Genomic DNA, 21,008 nt, shown 5'->3' with positions numbered 1-21,008 from the left:
ATTTATTCTTTCTCGCCAGTATAACCAATTGTGTTTTTCCATTTACATTTATACCTGTGCATCCAAGTATTTCAAATCCAAATAATGTTAGTGTTGTTTCCATGAGAATATCTTCGCATCTTTAGCTTTTTTGAAATTGAATTTGAAATTAAACAGTGGTGTAGAAGGGTAGTATGATTTGGCAACTCAATAAAATTAATATACAATTAAAAACCGTTAAATGAAAAATTTTAGAAAATTATAAATTCTCGAATATATCTTCGACACTACTATATTTTGGACTGCATATTCTCCTGGTTGCCATATATTATGTAAACAATGATTATGTCCCTCTTAAGGCTAACAACTTATCAAATTTCGAGAAAATTGTAAATTCAACTAACGAGAGCAGTTTTACTCTAATTAAATAGTGGCTTAAGTTGAATATCAATAAAACAAAACCTATTTTTTAAGTAGAATAGAGGAAAAATATATTTACTCCTTAGACGTATAAATACATCAACTAATAATCCAGAAAAATTGTTCCAAACAATACGCAAAGAAAAAAAATTCAAGCATGTTTAGAATTGAATAGAGAATCTGAAGTAATATGTATACTAGTATACGACTACCGTTGTCCATTAATGCTATTTCATTTATAACATTATCTTTTGAATTGAACAACTTCTTGCATTTTCAGTATAAATACTAAACCATTTAATGAATAATTAAGTAAGATAAGCCCGTAAAAGTCAAATTACTCTTGTAACCCAATATATAGCGTGTCGCATTGCCTAATTAAATTCGAGGATACCGCTTTGTGACGTCAGACAGTAGGGAAAGCGTTTCACGCTTTAATAAAAATTTTTCTTTTTCTTTTGGGTTTTTTTCACACTTATAAAACAAATCTCTTCGCCTAAAGCAAAACAACTAACCATCGTTCTATTTATATAGGTCAAGATAAGTGTTAGTTTTAAATGAATACACAAATTCCTTGATGTCCAAATAGAATTTATTTTTCCTGTACCTCCTTATTTAGACTCATATCATTAATTGCATTTTATTTTTGTCAACAGTAACCATAAATATATCTGTATTGAGATAAGTTACATGTTATCAAACAGTTTAATTTAATGGAATTATTCTTATTGCATATACTTATGTTATGTTATAAGGGCGATAATGAGTAGATGACGTATAGTTAAAGTATTTAATTTTGAGTCATCAAATACCTATGTATAAATAATGAAATTTATCATTTTGTTGACAAACAAGTAGAATGGTATAAAATTTAAATACTTTTTGAGCAAATATTACAGAATAATTTTTTTTATGGGCGACATGGTATTTTCTCAGGTTTTTCGGTCAATCTATATTTTAAATATTGCAACAACAAAAAGAAACAGTCTTCTGAAATCTGCTATGGACACAAATACAAAAAATAAAACTATAAAATTGCTCTTTTTTGGTGGTCAATTTGCTAGTATCTTTAAATTTTGATTTTGTTTCAAGTGAATCTTTATTTAGGTAGGACTTTAGATTTAGAAGATTCCGAACAGTATAGCAAGATGAGTATGGAGGCGGTAGCTTTCATTCTTAAAAAAACTAAAAAAATATCGTTTAAGGCAGTTTTTCCATTGAAGTGTCGCAAAAGATGATTTTATCGAACTTCTAAACCATATCCAGAAAAAAACGAACATGCCCCAAGATGATTAATCTTCTCTCATAATTATGTAGAATTTTTTTAACATTCGACTTATTGTCGATCCTGTATTATTTCTTCAAAAGTAATAACAACGATTGAAATATTCCCCTCAGAGGAAATTTAATAATGATCAAAATGTTTAGCGATAAGTTCGAGTTTTCCATTTAAAAAATGCACTAGCTGTTGTCATACCTATATCGCTAAACCTAATTATTCAATTAGAGGCAAAACAACTTAATGCTCGGATATAAATAGGTGATTCTTCGTACTAAAACGTCCTCGTATAGGGGCATAAGTACATTATTTAAGGGGGGTCAAAGGTCATTGAGATACTTGATAAAAATTGTAATATCTTTAAACATAACCGAACATAACGTTCGTTACTCAATTAGAACCCATTTACTTAGTTTCGTTATCGTATTCTCATAGTTTGGAAATAACACTCAGTCATCATCGTTGTGCAGAAAACAATGATTAGCAACGAAGACTCAAAATTTACATCTTTAGGCTAGAAAATGCTGGACTTTTTTGTGACTTTATCGTTGTTCAATTTAACGTTAGTGTTCCTACCTTGTTTAGTGTTCAGCTATTTCAGTAAGTACACAGCATTATCAGTTTATTGGGCATATTCAGATCTCTCAGCTTATTTTAGCTCTGAAAATTTGTCACTCGATATGGATAAACACCGTTTCTCTCCTTCATCCCGACATAGAGTTTATCAACTACTCTACAGTAAGAATACTATTAGACACCCATAGAAATCAAGGCATAATCTCTGTGCTTCTGGCTGTGAGAGGAAAAGAGAATCCTGAGGCCATAAAGAGGCACTTGCAGGTAGATACCTACCTGTAATATAACCGTTGTGGTTGCAAGTCCTTACCTTAGGAATTGGTAAAAAGACGAGACAAATCTGGAAATTTGGCCTTTCCAAGACTACAGCAAACTTTGACTACTAGATGTGGTACTTATGCTTGGCAGAGGGGGAAATTTGACTTGGAACAACATATCAGCACAGCTAAGTTCACTTATAAGGGGAGAGCTGTCACGGAATTTAACATACAGGCATTAGTTCTAGAAAAGTCTTTAAGGAAAATTTAAGTCAAAACTTGTAGGAATACGTCAGCGAGATTATTTCCAAATACCTACCAGCAGACCAGTCTCCATGGCAAGTTACCATTATCCCCACGTCCGAGGATTGTCATTATATCCTGTTCAAAATTCACCATATTCTTCTTAGCGAAGGCGTAAATGTTGGAGATTTATTACCTCTAATACCTCCTACCAAACAACCTTCGGGGTACGTAAATGCAATTACAATAAATTGTAAATTTAAATACCAGTAATCAATAGGAGCACTCCATCGAAAAGCCCTATAGTGGACGTTCTGAAGAAACCTGAAGCCATATCTTCCCTTAAGGAAAAAATCACTAACGAAATCTCCAACTTCTGGAACGAATTTATCAGCAGTTATGAGCCCCTAGAAAAACCGGAATTGCTCAAAGATACTCCCACCATAAGCCAGTTTCTCGCGATCACTGTTATTACGATTATTTCCATCATCAAGGAATGTCGGAAAGGGTTTCGAGTCATCAAGCCCGATATATTTTCCAAGGGTCGCTACATGTTTTTGACTGCAATGAATGAGAAGGGCAAGAGACACGTGACGATGACCAACTTCTTCTGGGCTTTAGCTAAATCCTTGAGCCCTTCTAACCTCCTGCAGGTGTCCCTGCAAAACTTCTGGTTTTTTTTTGTTTCGATCCCTATACGCTTACCCATAATGGTGTATGGAGAGAGCGTAGCTCTCTATTCTTGTATTACCCTGAAATACTGTCCATATCCTCGTACTTTAGTGGGAATTATGTACTATTATATTCCATTAATCTACAGCTCATTATTGGAATTGATGGATATGTTCAAGATAATCTTCCTGGCTCCTCGTACTGTTATCCAAGACATTCTTCTGCAAGAAGAGTCTTTGCAGACAATAACTTTATGTGGCCGCAAAGCTGTGGCTTGGAGCGATCCAGTTAGAAAGGACGTTATACGAAACACTGCAAGAAAACTAGGAGTCTCTGAGACTGAAGTAACTTTATCGGCCTGCACCATGACCATCTCGAAATATTTTGCTCAAATCAACGACACAATCCCCACAGAACTGCCAGTTACCATAAGAAACATAAATTCTCAATATCTCTTCGCAACTGGTCCGAATATCAAGCCGGAAGACTCAGTTAGCGGTATAATTTGCTTGAATTTGCCCATTGTAGATCCGCATTCAGATCGCACTCAGCTGGAAAATCTCAAAGACTTGGAAGTAAAGTTTAGAAATTCCATTGAATCTCAGAGCTTGTCTCATTTGTTGACACTTTTGCAAACCAAGTTTGGAATTCTTACCAAGCTGATACCCTCCACTTTGGTGAGTGTGTACTTGAAGTATTTGTCCAGGAAGTATGCGATCACTTTCACGGAAGTGTCCAATCGGTATCCTAATGTCACTCAGAGGACGTTGTGGGGACAGGAGGTCATTAGTGCAATTTATTGGAGACCACCGCAAGCTAATACAAGTGAGTGTTGTATTTGAATAAGGCCCATCACTAAAAAAAGACTTGCTTCATTTGAGCTGCATTCATGGTTGTGAAAAGTCCATATTAATATGGGTCCGGAAAAATTTTTTCCGAGCTTACGGGCGCTATTTGTCACGGGTTACGGACTTCCAATGGCGGTACTTGCCTTTTTCTAAACGATATTCGGTAGTAGATCATTAGATTAGATACGCCCTTGATTCACGTATGGAATCCTATTTTTTAAATACTTTTCAGGCATTTCTTTATGTATCAACGAATACGCTGATCATATCAAGCTTGGAGTGATGTGCGACGCCCAGCTTGTTCCACATCATCCTATTCTTGTTCGAGGATTCCCAGAGTTCGTGAAGGATCTTGCAGAATCAGTTAGCTTTGCATGAAAAGTCCACATCTTATGTATACATATTTTTTAAAAATGCATGTAAATATACAACACATACATAGCGATTTGCATTTTTGTTTATTGGTTACGATTTCGAATAACCTTCTATAGTGGTCTTAAATGTGTAGCACCCTGTAGCGGAAAAGTTCTAAAGTGACAAGCCCCATTTGTTTTACTGTAACTTGGAATTATACCATCTGTATGACTGTTCGTCAAATGCAAACGTTAAAACCGAAATAAAAAAACAACAAAAACCGAAATGTAGTTGGGCGAGATGAAATGCAGTTCGCTCAGAAATCGAGTGAGGTAATTGTGTATTACACAATGAGCACGAAATGCGTCGTGGGCGAGTGCGCTTACTGTGCTCATTGCACTCGTCTGTTGCTCGCGTGTATAGCTGTCTCGTGTGTATCGAAAATTGCAACTTTCGCGTAAGAAAAACTCCGTCCATTAGGTAAGAACCACCCTGGATATGCATTGGTCGTAAAAATGTCTAGAAAATGAAACTTAAACAAATTCTCAAAATTAGCTTTGACGACAAAGTTCCTTAAAAAGCTGTACATATTCAAAAGCCCCCATTATTCTTCATTTTTATCTTGGACGCTGTCCTCTTTACAGTTTAACCACCCCTGTTATTTTAACCGCTACTCTACCGACCTTTTTCTACCTACCCTGTACATAATACACCCCTAATGCCATCCTTTTTATCCCTTCTTTCTTGCTATTTTCAGAATCAGTTGACATGCGTTCTACGTTCTGTTTGTATTTTGCATGGATTCCGTTTGAATCATGCGATGTAGATAGTTTTAAATGGTACACATAATGCACGGAGTGAGTTCGTGAACAAATTGTGGAGTGCTGCAGTTTAAGCAGAAAAAGGACAATGGACCATTGTCAAAAATATAATGTTGTAATACGTACAAGTATATGGTTTAAAAATAGTTAGCAACCCTAAAGCTGCAGTCTTATAAGCCGATCAATAGCACACTGCTACGAGGTTAGTGAAAATTAACAAGTACCCTTTGTGTTTGTCATATGGAATCCTTACTATGTAGATTAACTTCAGGTGTTCATTTTTGCATCTTTGAAGCTCTAGAAATAATAACGTTCAGTTAAAGATGGATAAAAATGGCATTCAATGTTGAAGTCGCGGTTAAAATACTAAATGTAGAGTACTGGAATATTTTATTCCATTTGTAGACCTAATTATCACAGTTTTCTTAACAGTTATTAAATTTATAACATAAAAATATCCACATAAGTTGCAGGAGTCTTTATCGGCGGTTGGGTTGAATGTTGAAAAAGGAAGTTCGATACCAGAAGCGCGGTTGTACCAGAAACTTTTATTCATTTATTTTTAATAGTTACGTATGTATATACTGATAATTAACAAAGCACTGAAGCTTCTAGAATAGTAGATATCAGAAAGCTGTCATAAATAAAGGATTAAAAATAGAATTTGTAGTAGATACCCCATACCTCAAAACTAAATAGGAAATATTTAATTGGTAAGAGAATAGGTACCTATAGAAATACAGTTACTCACAAAATTGACTTTACATAACATAAAAGTTAATCAATCTTACAAATAGATGTTTCTACACTTTCTTTGTTTTAATAAACTGTATATCTATTGCAAACAAGTATAGAATAGAATATGCTAAAAAAAATCACAAAGCAGCTCCAATTCAAAAATAATAATTAACAAATACTTAATTAACAATATAGACACAAATTAATGGTACAAAGCGCAAATATATACATATTACTAATTCACTTTAACAAATTTGAAGAAATCAATACTTCGTAGCACTTCCTTGAGTTTAAATTGCAGCCTTCACGCGACGTGACATAAATTGTACCAACTTCTTTGTTGTATCTGTAGAAATATTTTCCCATGCAGTAAAGACGACTTTTCTAAATTCTTCTAAATTAATGCTGTTACGATTTTGAACCACGTTTTTTAAAATTCCCCGTAGATTCTCAATTGGGTTTAGATCTGACGATTGATGCGGACAATTTAATAATTTTAGCGCATTATACATATATCAATCATTATTTTACAACCCCAGTGGGGTGCTTGGAATCATTGTTTTGTGGGAAATAAAAAACTCTAGGCCTGTTCAATTTGTCGACGGAAGGTTTCAAATAGATTTTTAGAGTATCAAAGTACAAATTTTTATCCATTATTCCCTTAATTTCTAGTAGGTTCCCTATACCACTAGCTCCCATAACATCCCATAATATTAAACATCTTCCTCCATGTTTGACTGTTTGAACAAGATTTTTATTATGAAGCTCAATCTTTGGTTTTTCCCATATAATTTTTCTCCCATCTGACCCGACAAAGTTTATTTTGTTGCATCTGTGAAAATTGCGAAGTTTCAGAACTCGGTAGGTTCATTCAGATTTATTTGCGAATTTAAAACGCTTCTGTCGATTAATTTTAGATATACAATGTTTTTTTCGTGATGGTCTACCATTGTAACTGTTTTTTCTAAGAACTATACGTACTGTTTAAGTTGACAGGGATTTGTTTATTATTTGGGACTTTTTTTTTGGTTAAATTTGGAACATTTTTTTTAGATTAATCCTTATTTTACGTAAAATTATCTTTCATCTTTTTCAGACAGTAATTTTTTCCGTCCTTTTCCAGGCTTATCTTGTATTAATCTCTCATAGCAATATTTATTCATAATCCGCTGCATTGTGGAATGCGTTTTGTCTATTAATTTACCAATTTTTCTCATTGTGGATCCGGCAGAATAAAGCTTTAATACCAATTTACGAGCCATAAGATCAATTTGCATTCTTTTGCTTATCATAGTCATTATTTTTAACAAAATGAATGTGAAAGACTCACCTGAGGGATTTATCAATAAATTTATCAGATATCGAGAAAATTAAACCAAAATACCAAAACAAGTTTTTACAAACTATAAAAATGAATCACATGATTTCTACGGTTAATTTTGTGTCTAAATTTATATTTGATTATTGTTTATTAACTATTATTTTTGAATTGAAACTACTTTATGATTTTTTTGAAACACATTCTATACTCATTTGCAATAGATATGCCTACATATGTTTATTAAAGCAAAAAAAAAAGTATAGAAACAGTCATTTGTAACAGATTTATTAATTTTTACGTGATGTACGGTCAATTTGGTGAGTATTTATATGTGTATTAAATCAATAATTCACTTCCATTAGTAGACTCGACAATTTTGACAATTCCCACAGGTATCACACCTACAGGTACCTACAGGTATCAGATTAAGCTTCAGACTCAACGTATCCGTCTGATAAGAAGTATCAAATACTCCTGTCAATGCACTTATGTTGCACATATGAGAAGTGAAACTCAGTATTTACTCACTGCTTTAAAACATTTTTACTTCTTTAGTGTGGAAAGGATTAACTGTAGATTGCGTTGCCATTTTTTCGTAACGAAACCCATATTTGTTTTAAATTAAAATGCAGCGCTTGTAAAAAATATTGCAACACGTTTATAACTTTTATAAACCTGATATTTTAAATAAATGCTTAAACATGTGTTATTTTATTTAAAAAAGGCATTTAATGCTTTATTTTCGATGTTCAAATGTTTCACCCCCATCCAGCTACCCCTATTAACGTTTTATTTTTAAATGGAAGGGTACACAGTGTAGCATATCAAGTGAAAGGTAATTCAATAAGGGATACAATGATATAGTCAAAACTAAAATTGGATTTAGGGTTTCCTTAAAAAAATTAAATTATTAGATAAAAAATAAAGTCACTCATTTAGAAACTATTACATCAAGCAAAATTGAAATTCCTATAATAAAGGCTCAAATTGGGCTTCAGCAACAATTTGGGAATCACTCAATTGTTCTTCGAACTCTTATACGATTATCCAGTGTTGCACCTGTTATTAATTTTAATTCTGTTTGAAGTTTAAGATGTAAATCATCTAAATTTTGTAGTCTATTTTTGTAAACGAAATCCTTTAAGTGACTCCACAAAAGAAATCGAGCGGCTTAAGATCTGGAGATCCTAACGGCCATTCTATTGCGCTTCGTCTACCGATCCATCTCCTAGGAAAAATTTCACCGATATACTCTCTCACAGGCATAACATAATGTGGTAGTGTACCATCTTGCTGGAAACATATTACTGGCTACTTGTTCCCCATTTTCTTCAGGAAAAATTACGGCGATTGATGGAAGTATTTCATTTTGCAATAAATAATAAAAAAATGACGTGTTGTTAAAGTTCCCTCCTATGAAAAATAGACCGATGAATTGGTGATGGATTATACCCCTCTACAGATTGAGTTTTTGCAGTTATTGTGTAAGGGAAATTTTATATTGATGGAATTTTTCTCGTTTTAAAAGATTGCATACTGTTTTTGCAAATACATCACATTCATCAGCAAGTTTGCTAGTAGATTGTATGGGGTTCTAATTAAAAGATAAAAAAAATGTCTAGTGCTTTATCGTCGCTAGTTGCTCTTCCAGGTTTTTCCTATTTTGGAGCAGCTTTCACACTTCCAGGTTGTTAAAATTTTTTATTAATCCAACAAACTATACTTTTATCAATAGGTCGGTTTGGATATTCCTTATTAAATACAAGAAACGTCTCTTCATAAGTTCTTTTGCGATCTTTATATCCCAAAAAGATTAAGATTTCAATTCTTTAGTTCTCAGATAAACGATCCATTTTTTGTAATGTTCTAACTGTGGTAGTTGTCTAACAACTGAATGCAACCGTTAATGAATTCTATGAAAACCCAAATATTTTGTATCTATAAAATTGTTTATATTGAAGATGATTTGGAATTTCTACGCCTTATTGTCATTTTTTCACTTAAAAGTTTTAATCTTTCTGGGACTTTATTTATTTTTTTAAGAACTTGTAGATCTAATTTTGAGTATACCATTGTATTCTTTATTGAATTACCTTTCATTTGATATACTACATTGGGTACCTCTTCATTTGAAAATAAAAAATTAGTAGGAGTAGCTGGATAGGGATGAAAACATTGAAAATCAAGAATAATACATTAAATGTCTTTCTTAAAACAAAATTATACGTGTTTAAGAATTTTTTTAAATATCGGGTTTATGAAAGTTAATAAAGTATTGCAATACTTTTTACAAGCCCTGTATATTTACACTTTTGGTAAATGCATTTAATCTCTTCACTGGCGTAATTTTCTCCCAATTGCTTTGATTGACCTGCGACATTGCGACATTTTTGCACTTACTCTTTTACTTCAATATGATATTTTGTGATACGTGTTCGATAGATCTAGGCAAGTGTAGACAGTAATTATTCGCCCTCACCTCAAAATCCCCTATAGAGCATTTCAATACAGATTTTAGGTCAAATTTATTAGAGAATTGCATACCAACCAATGACTTTGGGTTATCATATTTTCATTATTATAATTTGTTTTAGATCTATATCATGTAAATCATGCTGCCCCGCGTCATTCGTTGTCCCAAGTACAGGATAATACGACTTTTGAGCCTAGTCGGAAGTGGAATTCTCTCAACAATACTCATTCTAGCCATGAACGTCCCTCTTCCAACTTTTATGATAAACGCTTACTATTGGGCCAACCCCGACAAAGGAGTTTTTTGTCACTACATCAAATCCAACAGCAAAACATCATTGCCAGACATTTCGGATTATGTTCCCAAAGAAGGAAAATCGATATTCTTCCATGAAACCAGTTGTCACTCGTTTATTAATGGAAAAGTCACCATCAACTCCAGGCAGGCTTGTGCGGTGGAAAGCGCTGCCAGGATGAATCCTGAACATGAGGTGTACCTCTTGTATGCCTCACCAGGAAACCTAGTTTTTGAGAATACAGAAAGTGATAGATTACTAAAGGCATTGTTGGAATATTCTAATGTGAACATTCTCCATGTGGATATGGAGAGGTACTTTACGAAGACCCCTGTGGAGGAATTGTACCGCAAGGGCTCCTTGAAATTGTCGAAGTACGCCCAGTCACACACAAGCGACGTTCTTAGGTAATTTGTATTAGGTAATATTTTCTCTTTTAGATGACTAATCGATAAAAATATTCAAATTAATATTTTGTTCCTTAAAAAAGACTTGTTGGTGCATTCAACTTATTATTTTTAGGTATTTAACGTTGTGGAAATATGGAGGAATTTACCTCGATTTGGACGTAATCGTCATAAAAAGCTTCGACGGTCTCGTCACCGACTTCTCAGGAGCTGAATCTCACAAAGCAGTTGCAGCAGGTATTATGGGCTTCAACTACACAGGTGCTGGTCACGAGTTCGCAACTGCCTGTTTGGAGGATCTCAAGTATAATTTCAAAGGTCATGATTGGGGATGGAATGGTCCCGGTACAATCACTAGGTAGGCACTTATGCAACCTAGTACCTATACATAATTTCAATGTTAAAATTGAACTTTAGGTTACTTAAACGAATATGCAACGTCAAGACTGTGGATCAAATGATGAAGAAATCATCATGTGAAGGCTTTAAAGTGTATCCTGCAAGTGCGTTTTACGCCATCCCTTATTGGGACTGGAAGTGGTTTTTTGAATCTCAGTATTTGGAAGTGGTTGAAAAAATGACAGTGAACAGTTCACTGATTCATGTGTGGAACGGTTTTAGTGCGAACACTAAGATACATATCGAATCCACTAATGTTCCTTATTTGGAATTTGCGAAAAAGTACTGCCCCAATGTCTTGAAGCAATGTGATCAATATTTTTAATGGTTTTTGTGCCTTTGTGGGCATTTATTAATGATGTAGGTATTTCTAGAATTAAATGTTAGGAGAAACACAGGATGAGTGAGAAATTCATTATAATATTATATGTCTATCAACTATACGGAGGAGTTCATTAGTTACCACTTAAAAGACGACAGCTGTCTACAGGGTGTCCCATAACCAATGGTACAAATGAATAACGGGTTCTAGAGAGTAAACAAATAGACCGATTTAGTTACCAAATCCCACCAAAATCGACCAACCTTTTTTATTAATACCGATAGCTTCAATACTTACAAATTCTAACACTCTCAATTCTTCTACTTTGTGACGAAAGCTGTGACTGGGCACGGAGTTTTTAAGACGTATTTGCATAGAATCCTAGTGGGTACCGTATGACGGAGGGCAACCCAAAGCACATAAGTTTCCTGTGCGACATATTCAAGGAAGATAGTAATAAAGCAGCTCGAAATTCGGAAACGTTTGGTGCTAATAAAGTATCGTCGTTATTTTTAAAAGGCAAATTCAATGTGATAGCACCAATCATGAGGGACAAAATGAGGAAAGAGAAAGAAAACGAAGTACGATAATACAAAATAAAATTAGAAGAATTGTTTCGCCCCCTTTTGAAGTAATAATAACGTGGTTCTAGGGTGAAACCCGAGGTGGACAGACGCCTGGAGTTATTTTCGCCCACGTCGGTTTCGGTGGAATGGGGCGGGAGGAGAATACTCAGAGCGAATCCTACACTATCCAACCTCCATAAGGCCAGATTGGGTTGTCTTTTGTCACCTCACAAAAAAATGGATAGTTCAAGTTGGGACTCAAATGTGGTAGACCTGCGTCGCAAATCGCCTCTCCTATTGCGCCTTCAAGATAATGAATCTTACAAAACTCAAGGGGCCAAGGCCGGGTAACCGAACCTCGTGGAGGATGAGGTTATGCTAAATATCGTATTTTATAAGAATAAACACCTTAAATGCACTTTTTTTCTTCACTTGACTACTGTAAAGTGCGGTACTTGTAAAACCGGATGTGGGCATTTATTCAATTTGTATATGAATTTAAAATAAACATTATTTTATATCAATATTATTAATAAATCACCTCGTTCACTTGAATTCTTTCGTGTTTTATTATAACCCTGGATAATAATACCATTTCTCTTCTCTTCTCTGAAAATGTCCGAGAAAATGGCTTCCAGTAGCAGCAGTTTCGATGTTGCCATATTTTCGGTGTAGAGTTTATCATGAATGTGAGATTAAGCGATTAGGAAAAAAGGTTCATAACCTCAGTAAATGTTGCAATTGTTTTTTTAGCAGCAGCAGTATCATGATCATGGGGATGGGGTGGTTAAAGGCAGGTCAAATGTTGCTTCCCAAAAGCGTCAATTACAAGGTAATTCTCTTTCACAAATTACTTAAATATTATTTTAAAATTTCACAAAAAATCCGAATATTGTTGTGGGTTGTGAATATTGTTATTCACAGGATATTACATAAAAACATTAGCATTATTTAATTCCCCTGCCAACTGATCTGGGAATACCAAGTTTTTACTCAAGGAACCCTGGATTTATAATCTTCATACTGAATTCAAATTTGGCGTTGACTTCAACACCGAAATATAAATAATCATAAATTTGATTATTTTATCCCTGAATTGAAACCTGCTACTTATAAAAATAAACCAATTTTATCTTTCTGTCATTAACCGAAAAAAATCATAGCATGGCGTCGTCGTCCAATGAAATCGGTCGATTGACGGCACGTGACCATGTCTTAATTTTGGGATAAATGTCAAATATGAAATGCAGAATTATATTTATGTTTAGGTACACCAAACGCAATCCATTGTATTGAATAGACAGGTCCTCTCTTTTTTCGTTGTAAAAAATTTGAGATCTTTCAATCACATATTAAGCGTTCAGACGCTGAAAACGCTTTTAGTTTCCAAACAAGTTGAAAATTCAAAAATAACGAGACTAGTAAATGTTACCTTGTGGGGACACTAACGTTTTGACGTCATACGGTTCACTCGGTTATTTGCAATCATAAGTGATTTGTGATAAATTACTCATAAACCTGCAAAACACACGTTTTTTCAGAAATATTGTAAATTTGTTTATGCTATGATATTTAACCCCAAAACTATTTTATTCTATTCACAAATAACATAATAATTTATGCTCTGCCACTAGTACTATGAGCGAATAACATTCGTTATTTAATTTAGTTATGTTGGGACTGTTACTGGGTGTGAGTCTCGCACTCCTCGCTCACTGCACTTGCGCTACTTTAGTTCTCTCTTTCCACCACCGCCTAGACGGTACGTGGATCTTTCCGCATTGTCCAGCGAATTCGAGAAGGGTCAGGTCCTTCTAGAAAATACGGCCAAGGACTATAAATGGTCGCTGGGAAGTAGCACGTGCTTTTTTTTTAACATAAGTCAAAGGAGTACGGTACAGTGCAGTGGAGTGTTCTTGAATTGTTAGTCGTTTGTCTGTATCATAGCTGGGGATTAAATAATTTAGCCTCCCCAAACCCAACAAGTACCTCCTAGGAATGGGGAATTACTAAGGCAAATTTGTGGAAAAGCTTCATCGAATCAAAGTACCTTTGAAAGAGCTACTACGAGACAACGTACCGTTCAAGTGAACCAACAAACACGAGCAAAGCTTTGTCCGCATTAGAGATATCTTCTCTTGTCCGCTGCTCCTGGCCCACTAAAATCCTCATCAACAGCTCATCATGGTGGCGGACGCGTCCCAAACTGGAATCGGAGGGGTGCTTCTCCAGCGATACGCCAATGGAAACTAGAAAGCAGTCTTCCACATGAGTAAGGCTCGGACTCTATCGCAACGCAACTACAGTCAGATTAAAAAGGAGGCTTTCGCCCTGGTTACCGCAGTGGAACGGTTCCACAAATTTGTTTGGGGCCGTCACTTCACTCTGTAGACAGACCACCGCCCTTTACTAGCATTGTTCAACCCCTTGAACATGAAAGGCCTTAGTGACCGCACCGCTGCTCGCCTCCGGCGCTAAGCATTACGTTTAATGGGCTACGACTTCAGCATCGAATATGTCAAAACTGGAGACTTTGGTAAGGTCGACGCACTGTCTCGTCTCATTTAGGAGTCTCGCAAGGTTGCAATGGATCCCGAGATGAACGCAGTCATTGCAAATATTCAACTGGACGACGAGGTGCAGCAGGTCATCACTGATGCTACGGGATGAGCAGAAACTAGACATCTTCTACAACGCGCAACCCAGCGAGATCCAATTCTCCATAAGGTGACTCATCGTCTTAAGAACGGTTGGCTATCTTCTGATCGCAACGAAAAAGACCTGATCCCATACATAAATGAAGCGGACATGCTTTTAATCATGGACCATATATTTTTCATGGGAGATCGAGTCGTCGTCCCCCAAAGTTTCCGCCAGTGCGTTCTTAAACGGCTCCATTAAGGTCATCCCGGAGTCCGCCGGATGAAAAACCTGGCCCGACAACATTTCTACTGGCCTGGTCTGACCACGTATGTTGAACACATGGTTAAAAACTGTTCAAGATGTGCTGAAACAGTCGCATCACGTCGGAAGGTGCCGCTTCGTCCATAGCCCGCGACACAATGTCCCTGGGAACGAGTACATATGGATTTCGCTGAGCCTACCAAAGGCAAGCAGTTCCTTGTGACCGTGGTGGTATGGACCTTATGATAGTTTCTCTCGCTATATGGATGCTGCATGGATCACACCAGCAACTGCCTCGGTAACGGTAAAATATCTGCGCACGTTGTTCAGATATCTAGGAGCGCCTGATACAATTGTCACCGATAACGGAACGCAATTCACGTCAATTGAGTTCGCTCAGCTCTATTACGAATTCGACATTACACATCTTCGTTCGCCTCCGAAAATGCTGTAATCTAATAGCTTAGCCGAACGGATGGTCCAAACTGTGAAGAAGGCTTTGGACAACACTGAAAATTCTTTGGAGGAAGTAGTGACAGCCTATAACTACACTTCACATGCCGAGCTTGGTGGGAAATCACCGGGGTAAGTTTTCTTTGGACGTCATCACTAGATATGTTCAAACCTCGTCCCAAGCTCGATTTTTCGTTAACTCAGTCCCAGTTCAACATGAAACAACAGTTCGATTCGCATCATGGAACTCGCCACCGTCTCTTCTCGGTGGGTGAGGAAGTGGTTATTGAACTCTAGGATAAGCAACGAGTTAATGGAACCATCACAAACCTTATCGGAAATACTATTGTCGCAGTCCAAGTGGGAACATCAAGGCACACGCGCCATTTCAACCAGATTTGGAAGCGCCACGCCACCCGATCCCCTGTGATCGCCGTAGACATTGATGATGACTCCTGGATTTCGCCAACTCCCGAGGGATCTTCGCAGCACCAGCCTGGACCGGCAACCGATCCAGTTCCGGAACGCAACGAGACTGAGGACCACCCACCAGAACTAGAACCAGAACCATCCCCAGAAAAATCTACAGCTCTTCCACGCCAACAGTGCTAAATGGGAGTCAACTACAGGACCCTGGCGGGATGCCGTGGCTATCAGCCCACTCCTCGGTGAAGGAGGAATGTTGGAACTGTTACTGGGTGTGAGTCTCACGCTCTCTTGCTCACTGCACTCGCGCCACTCTAGCTCTCTCTCTCTCTCCACCACCGCCTGGGCGGTACGTGGATCTTTCCGCATTGTCCAGCTAATTCGAGAAGGGTCAGGCCTTTCTAGAAAACACGGCCAAGGACTTTAAAAGGTCACAGGGAAGTAGCACGTGCTCTTTTTTGAACATAAGTCAAAGGAGTACGGTACAGTGCAGTGGAGTGTTCTTGAATTGTTAGTCGTTTGTCTGTATTATAGTTTAGGATTAAATAATTTAGCCTCCCCAAAGTCAACAAGTTACCCTTAGTTTGTGAGTGAATTTCAAAGAGGTTTGTTTATCGGCGTAAATTTTACGTAACTACTGGTGGGCTGTTATACCCCACACTACCTGGGGGGCTACCTGGGATTTAGAAAATTTGAGTTGGTAATAGGTACCTGTATAAACTCTAGAATCGATAGATCTTACGGCTCTCGTATATTTTTTCAAATCCCATAAATTTCTGGATGTTTGTTAATTGATATTATTTAAGACCGCGGGTGTATTTCGGTTCACCCGGTGAAATTGGGCACTGTCTCCTCCTTGTTTGTTTTTCATATTTTTTCTCTCCTTAGGCTCGACCCAAGTTGCATTCATTCCATCTTAACGAGGTGTCCGAGTCAGGGCCTTATTACTAAGCAATTATTATATATCTTTTCATTAAATAACTTTAAAATCATTCCTGTCAGTGTTTTCTTATAAAAGGGAAAACTCGCGCGCACAGTACCAAATGTGGTATTTTGGGGTGTGGGGTATAACAGCCCACCTAGTAGTTACGTATAATTAGCGTTCATATTATCTTTTGTGAATTTTACCTATATGTATGACCAAAAAAATTTTTTTACATTTTGTTTTTAATTGTTTCTAGTACAATATAACGGCAAAAAAATTCTACGTTCAAAAAGAAACTAAATTACGAAGATTTAGAGACAATTATTAAACCAGTGATTTTAGTGATATAGGCAAGAACGATGGCAGAAGACTACGACGCGGAAATGGACGCAGGTTATTCTAGTGATGATAGTATTTCTGTTAAAAATTACCAGGTATACCGGTATGAAATGAGTGTCAGGATATAAATGTCTCAATATAGGGCATTTGTTGTAAACAAACCTTTTTTTTTGTTTGCTTGGTTGGTATACAAACTGACAAACATATTTAGTACAAATCAAGTCCTTGAACAAATAACACTATATTATTTCATTGTGCCAAAAATGTCGAATTTTGTACCACAAAATGATGATTTGCGGAAAGCATTAATTTTTTGCTTTCATTTGAAGAAAAGTGCTGCAGAGTCGCATCGAATGCTTGTCGAGGCATATGGTGATTATGCTTTATCAGAAGCAATATGTAAAAGATGGTTTCAACGATTCAGAAATAACAATTTTGATATGCAAAATGTAGAACGTGGCAGACCACCAAAAAAGTTTGAAGACACCGAACTGCAATCAATATTGGATGAAGATGACATTTTCAGTCAAAAGCAAATGACAGAAATGTTAAATGTTGCACAACAAACAATTTCTGATCGTTTAAAAGCTATGGGAAAGATCCAAAAATGTGGAAAATGGGTGCCGCATGAATTGAATGAAAGACAGATGGAGAACCGAAAAAACACCAGTGAAATTTTGCTTCAAAGGCACGAAAGAAAATCAGTTTTGCATCGAATTGTTACTGGAGATGAAAAATGAATTTATTTTCAAAATTCTAAACGGAAAAAATCATGGATTGATCCGGGACAACTATCAACATCGACTGCAAAACCTGATCGATTCGGCAAGAAGGCAATGCTGTGTGTTTGGTGGGATCAGAAAGGTGTGGTGCACTACGAGCTTTTAAAACCTGGTGAAACCGTTAATACTGTTCGCTACCGACAACAATTGATTAATTTAAACAATGCGTTGATCGAAAAACGATCAGAATGGGCCAGAAGACACGGGAAGGTAATTTTGCTCCATGACAACGCACCTCTATACAAAGCAACACCGGTTCAGGATAACATCAAAACACTTGGCTGGGAGTTGCTACCCCATCCGCCGTATTCACCAGACTTGGCTCCTTCGGACTACCATTTGTTTTCATCGATGGGGCACGCATTGGCTGAGCAGCACTTCGATCCCTACGAAGAAGTAGAAAATTGGGTGTCTAATTGGTTTGATGCCAAAGAGGCACATTTCTATTGGCGTGGTATCCATAAATTGCCATAAAGATGGTCAAAATGTGTAGAAAACAATGGTCAATATTTTGAATAAATTTTATTTTTCTTTCCTTGTTAAAATTGGTGTTTTATTTTCACAAAATAGCGCTCATTTCATATCGCTAGACCTGGTATATCCCAGATGGGTGGAATAGAAAAAAAATTGTAACATTTATGCGATTATAAGGGAAATGACAAAATTAGTTCTAATCCATCTGGCTTCGAAAGGAAGAAAACTTTGTACAAATATACAAAAAGGTAATTTAGAAGTTTTAAAGCAAAAAATACATGTTCAGATGAAGAAAACACTGGAATTGAAATTTTATACGGTAAAGATGATTATAAATGGTCTAATAATCCGGTGACAAAAGAAAAAGGAAAATCTGTCAACGAAATATTGTTTAAAAAAGACAAGGAACTTCAGGTATACTCATAGCAAGAAATGGTACTGATCCTGCAGAAGGGTTTGGGTTTTTTCTAAAAAAGTGATAGCAACGTTCTATTGTAGAAAATGTTCCAGGTCGCTTTATATAGAACACCAAATGCAATTTTGTTTGGAATGTATTAATTAAGACACTTTTTAAAACGTTTATCAATAAATATTTTTCGTTTTTGTCTCACTAGTTTGCTTGTTATTAAATTACTAAGGTGTAATAAAAGCACCACTCCCTACCTCTGTGAAATTAATGTATTGTTAAAGTAAATGTGGAATAATATAATACTCGCATTCCAGAGTTAAGTACCTATTTGAATTTTAGCGTTCATATTCGGTGAGGCTAACAGTATAAAATAAAATAGGAAGAAATGGTATTTTTTACCTGAGAGCATATCAAATCAAATCTGCTTGATTGTTAAAAAAAATATTTAAAATTATTATATTAAATGCCTGTGCCTCAAAAAGATTTGTAACTGTATAGAATAATATACAAAGAAAAAATGAATTATTAGGAGCAACTAGAAAATAATAATGCATAATTGGCACTGCAAAGTCTTATAAGAAATTCTTAAATTTACCTTATCAGATTCCCAGCAAATTTCTCAAGTAGTTCAGGTGAGACAGTAGGTTCGTTAGAGCCTACTTATTACTGTGCTAATGTGAAAAATGGTAATTGACTATTTCAGTTATTTAATATTGGATATTGGGTATCACAAGAGTAATATTTTATTATTATATACCAATTTACTGTTTGAATTCTTCGGATATTTTACTTCCTAATGTATTTCTAGCCAATTCTATAGGTAAAAAAAGATTTCAGCTAGAAATTACTTCACACCTAGAAGAGCCCTTCTTTACGTTCCTGGGGATAACATCAAGAAAATTAATAAATCATTTACTCTAAATGCCGATTGCATAGCCCTAGATTGTGAGGATGGTGTAGCAGAGAACAAAAAGGTCAGTTTTTCCTAAATAATTAAGTAAGGAATGAAAATATGGTAATGCGACTTTGGGTTTACTTGGGTAAAGTCAAAATATCTTATTTAAAATGAAAAATATCGATGAAAATATTTTCCTCCACAAATTTATAGTTTTTCTATTGGTGTTTATTTCCCCTGACAATGGAGATTACAATAATAAGTTTGTTCTACATTAAATTTGCTTATAGAAAACCCTAGCAGATTCATTATCTTAGGTAAAGCCCTAAATTATAATTTTAGGAAAGCGCTAGAAATACGATTAGGTCATTTCTCGAGAATGGAAAACCCAAACTTACTAGGGACTATGATTTAGGAGTTAGAATCAATGGATTTGATACCCCTCATTGGGAGGAAGATCTTAGATCCTGTCTCAATGCACCACATTTACCTGACACGATTTTGGTTCCTAAAGTTGATACTTCAGAAACGATTACTTTGGTGAGTTAAAATGACCGTAATATCGTAATAAGTTAAAAAAACATTATTAATGGTTTTACAGTTTGCAGAACATGTAAACAAACTTCTGCCTGCTGGTAAACGCCTAAATATCATCATTTACATAGAGTCAGCAAAATCATTCGTCAATTTGGTGGATATTTGTAGAACTGCTCAGAATCTTTCTGACAACAAAAAAATTGAGCCAGTGGCTCTGGTTTTTGGGAGTGATGACTTTTGTGCAAATTTAGGTATCAACAATGTTATCAAAAGAGCGCAAAAGCTTTTATATTTGATGCTTTTGATTTCAAGGAATCACAAGGACTGAAGACTCGAATGAAGTGTTATATGCTAGACAAAAACTGGTTCTGGTGGCAAAAGCTTTTAATTTGCAAGCAATTGATATGGTATACATCAAGTATAAAGGCAAGGAAATATGACTTTTGATTAGGTTATAAATTTGAAAAAAATCTTCCAGATTTAGAGGGTTTAAAAGTCCAGAGTGAGCAGGGAATGAGGATGGGTTATACAGGAAAACAGGTCATCCATCCGGGGCAAGTGTCCGTTGTACAAGAAGCCTTTTTACCAACTAACCAGCAAATCGAATGGGCAACGGGACTTCTCGAATCTTTTGAAGAGCACCAAAGCAAAGGAAAGGTTCGTGAGATTTTTCATTTATAAAGAGTGATTGTTAAAATGTTTTAAAAGTTGCATTACGATATTATTGAGTGCTGTAATAATTGTTACAGGGTGCTTTCAACTATAGGGATAGTATGATTGATATGCCTACCATGAGACAGGCGGACAATATTTTAAAACTTGCAAAACTAAAAAATTTTAATACTTGTCAAAACTCAAAATGATTAAATGATAATTTATTTTAAAATGACTTTA

The 21,008-nt window shown here is 35.8% G+C and overlaps 4 protein-coding genes across 5 annotated transcripts in view; 3 read left to right on the top strand and 1 right to left on the bottom strand.

The window, feature by feature from the left end:
• The window catches only part of LOC136417842 (lactosylceramide 4-alpha-galactosyltransferase-like), a 95,075-nt gene extending 83,524 nt beyond the window's left edge, over nucleotides 1-11,551 (top strand). Inside the window, exons 2-5 of one of the 2 annotated variants that reach the window (XM_066403686.1) lie at nucleotides 5,487-5,651; nucleotides 10,103-10,683; nucleotides 10,799-11,041; nucleotides 11,101-11,551. In XM_066403686.1, coding sequence (XP_066259783.1) covers nucleotides 10,121-10,683; nucleotides 10,799-11,041; nucleotides 11,101-11,407 — 1,113 coding nt within the window. In that variant the 5' untranslated portion in view covers nucleotides 5,487-5,651; nucleotides 10,103-10,120 and the 3' untranslated portion in view covers nucleotides 11,408-11,551. The remainder of the gene's footprint in view (nucleotides 1-5,486; nucleotides 5,652-10,102; nucleotides 10,684-10,798; nucleotides 11,042-11,100) is intronic. The other variant, XM_066403685.1, reaches the window with a different exon arrangement.
• Nucleotides 1-21,008, bottom strand: part of LOC136417846 (monocyte to macrophage differentiation factor 2) — a 199,091-nt gene that overhangs the window by 41,142 nt on the left and 136,941 nt on the right. The gene's annotated exons all lie outside the window — the stretch shown is intronic.
• Nucleotides 1,829-4,691, top strand: LOC136417758 (uncharacterized). Its single transcript, XM_066403559.1, has 6 exons — nucleotides 1,829-2,278; nucleotides 2,337-2,518; nucleotides 2,570-2,746; nucleotides 2,797-2,981; nucleotides 3,035-4,251; nucleotides 4,507-4,691. Exons 1-6 carry the CDS (start codon nucleotides 2,200-2,202, stop codon nucleotides 4,650-4,652), a joined length of 1,986 nt encoding a protein of 661 aa, XP_066259656.1. The 5' UTR covers nucleotides 1,829-2,199; the 3' UTR covers nucleotides 4,653-4,691.
• Nucleotides 12,716-20,981, top strand: LOC136417843 (citramalyl-CoA lyase, mitochondrial-like). The gene is made up of 7 exons (XM_066403687.1): nucleotides 12,716-12,802; nucleotides 19,513-19,656; nucleotides 19,920-20,117; nucleotides 20,179-20,365; nucleotides 20,427-20,540; nucleotides 20,593-20,771; nucleotides 20,864-20,981. Exons 1-7 carry the CDS (start codon nucleotides 12,737-12,739, stop codon nucleotides 20,975-20,977), a joined length of 1,002 nt encoding a protein of 333 aa, XP_066259784.1. The 5' UTR covers nucleotides 12,716-12,736; the 3' UTR covers nucleotides 20,978-20,981.

Source organism: Euwallacea similis, chromosome 30 (genome assembly GCF_039881205.1).
Source record: "Euwallacea similis isolate ESF13 chromosome 30, ESF131.1, whole genome shotgun sequence".
Lineage (NCBI taxonomy): Eukaryota > Metazoa > Arthropoda > Insecta > Coleoptera > Curculionidae > Euwallacea > Euwallacea similis.
Note: the sequence above shows the minus strand (reverse complement) of the source record. Positions and strands in the feature narration are given on the sequence as shown.

Bases quoted from the DNA above. Each gene is read 5' to 3' on its own strand.
- LOC136417843 (XM_066403687.1), top strand. From the start codon at position 12,737: ATGATCATGGGGATGGGGTGGTTAAAGGCAGGTCAAATGTTGCTTCCC. The intron at 19,657-19,919 runs GTCAGTTTTTCC...TTATAATTTTAG, and splicing joins GTGTAGCAGAGAACAAAAAG to GAAAGCGCTAGAAATACGAT. The intron at 20,541-20,592 runs GCAAGGAAATAT...AAAATCTTCCAG, and splicing joins GGTATACATCAAGTATAAAG to ATTTAGAGGGTTTAAAAGTC.
- LOC136417758 (XM_066403559.1), top strand. From the start codon at position 2,200: ATGCTGGACTTTTTTGTGACTTTATCGTTGTTCAATTTAACGTTAGTG. The intron at 2,747-2,796 runs GCATTAGTTCTA...CAAAACTTGTAG, and splicing joins TCACGGAATTTAACATACAG to GAATACGTCAGCGAGATTAT. The intron at 4,252-4,506 runs GTGAGTGTTGTA...AATACTTTTCAG, and splicing joins ACCACCGCAAGCTAATACAA to GCATTTCTTTATGTATCAAC.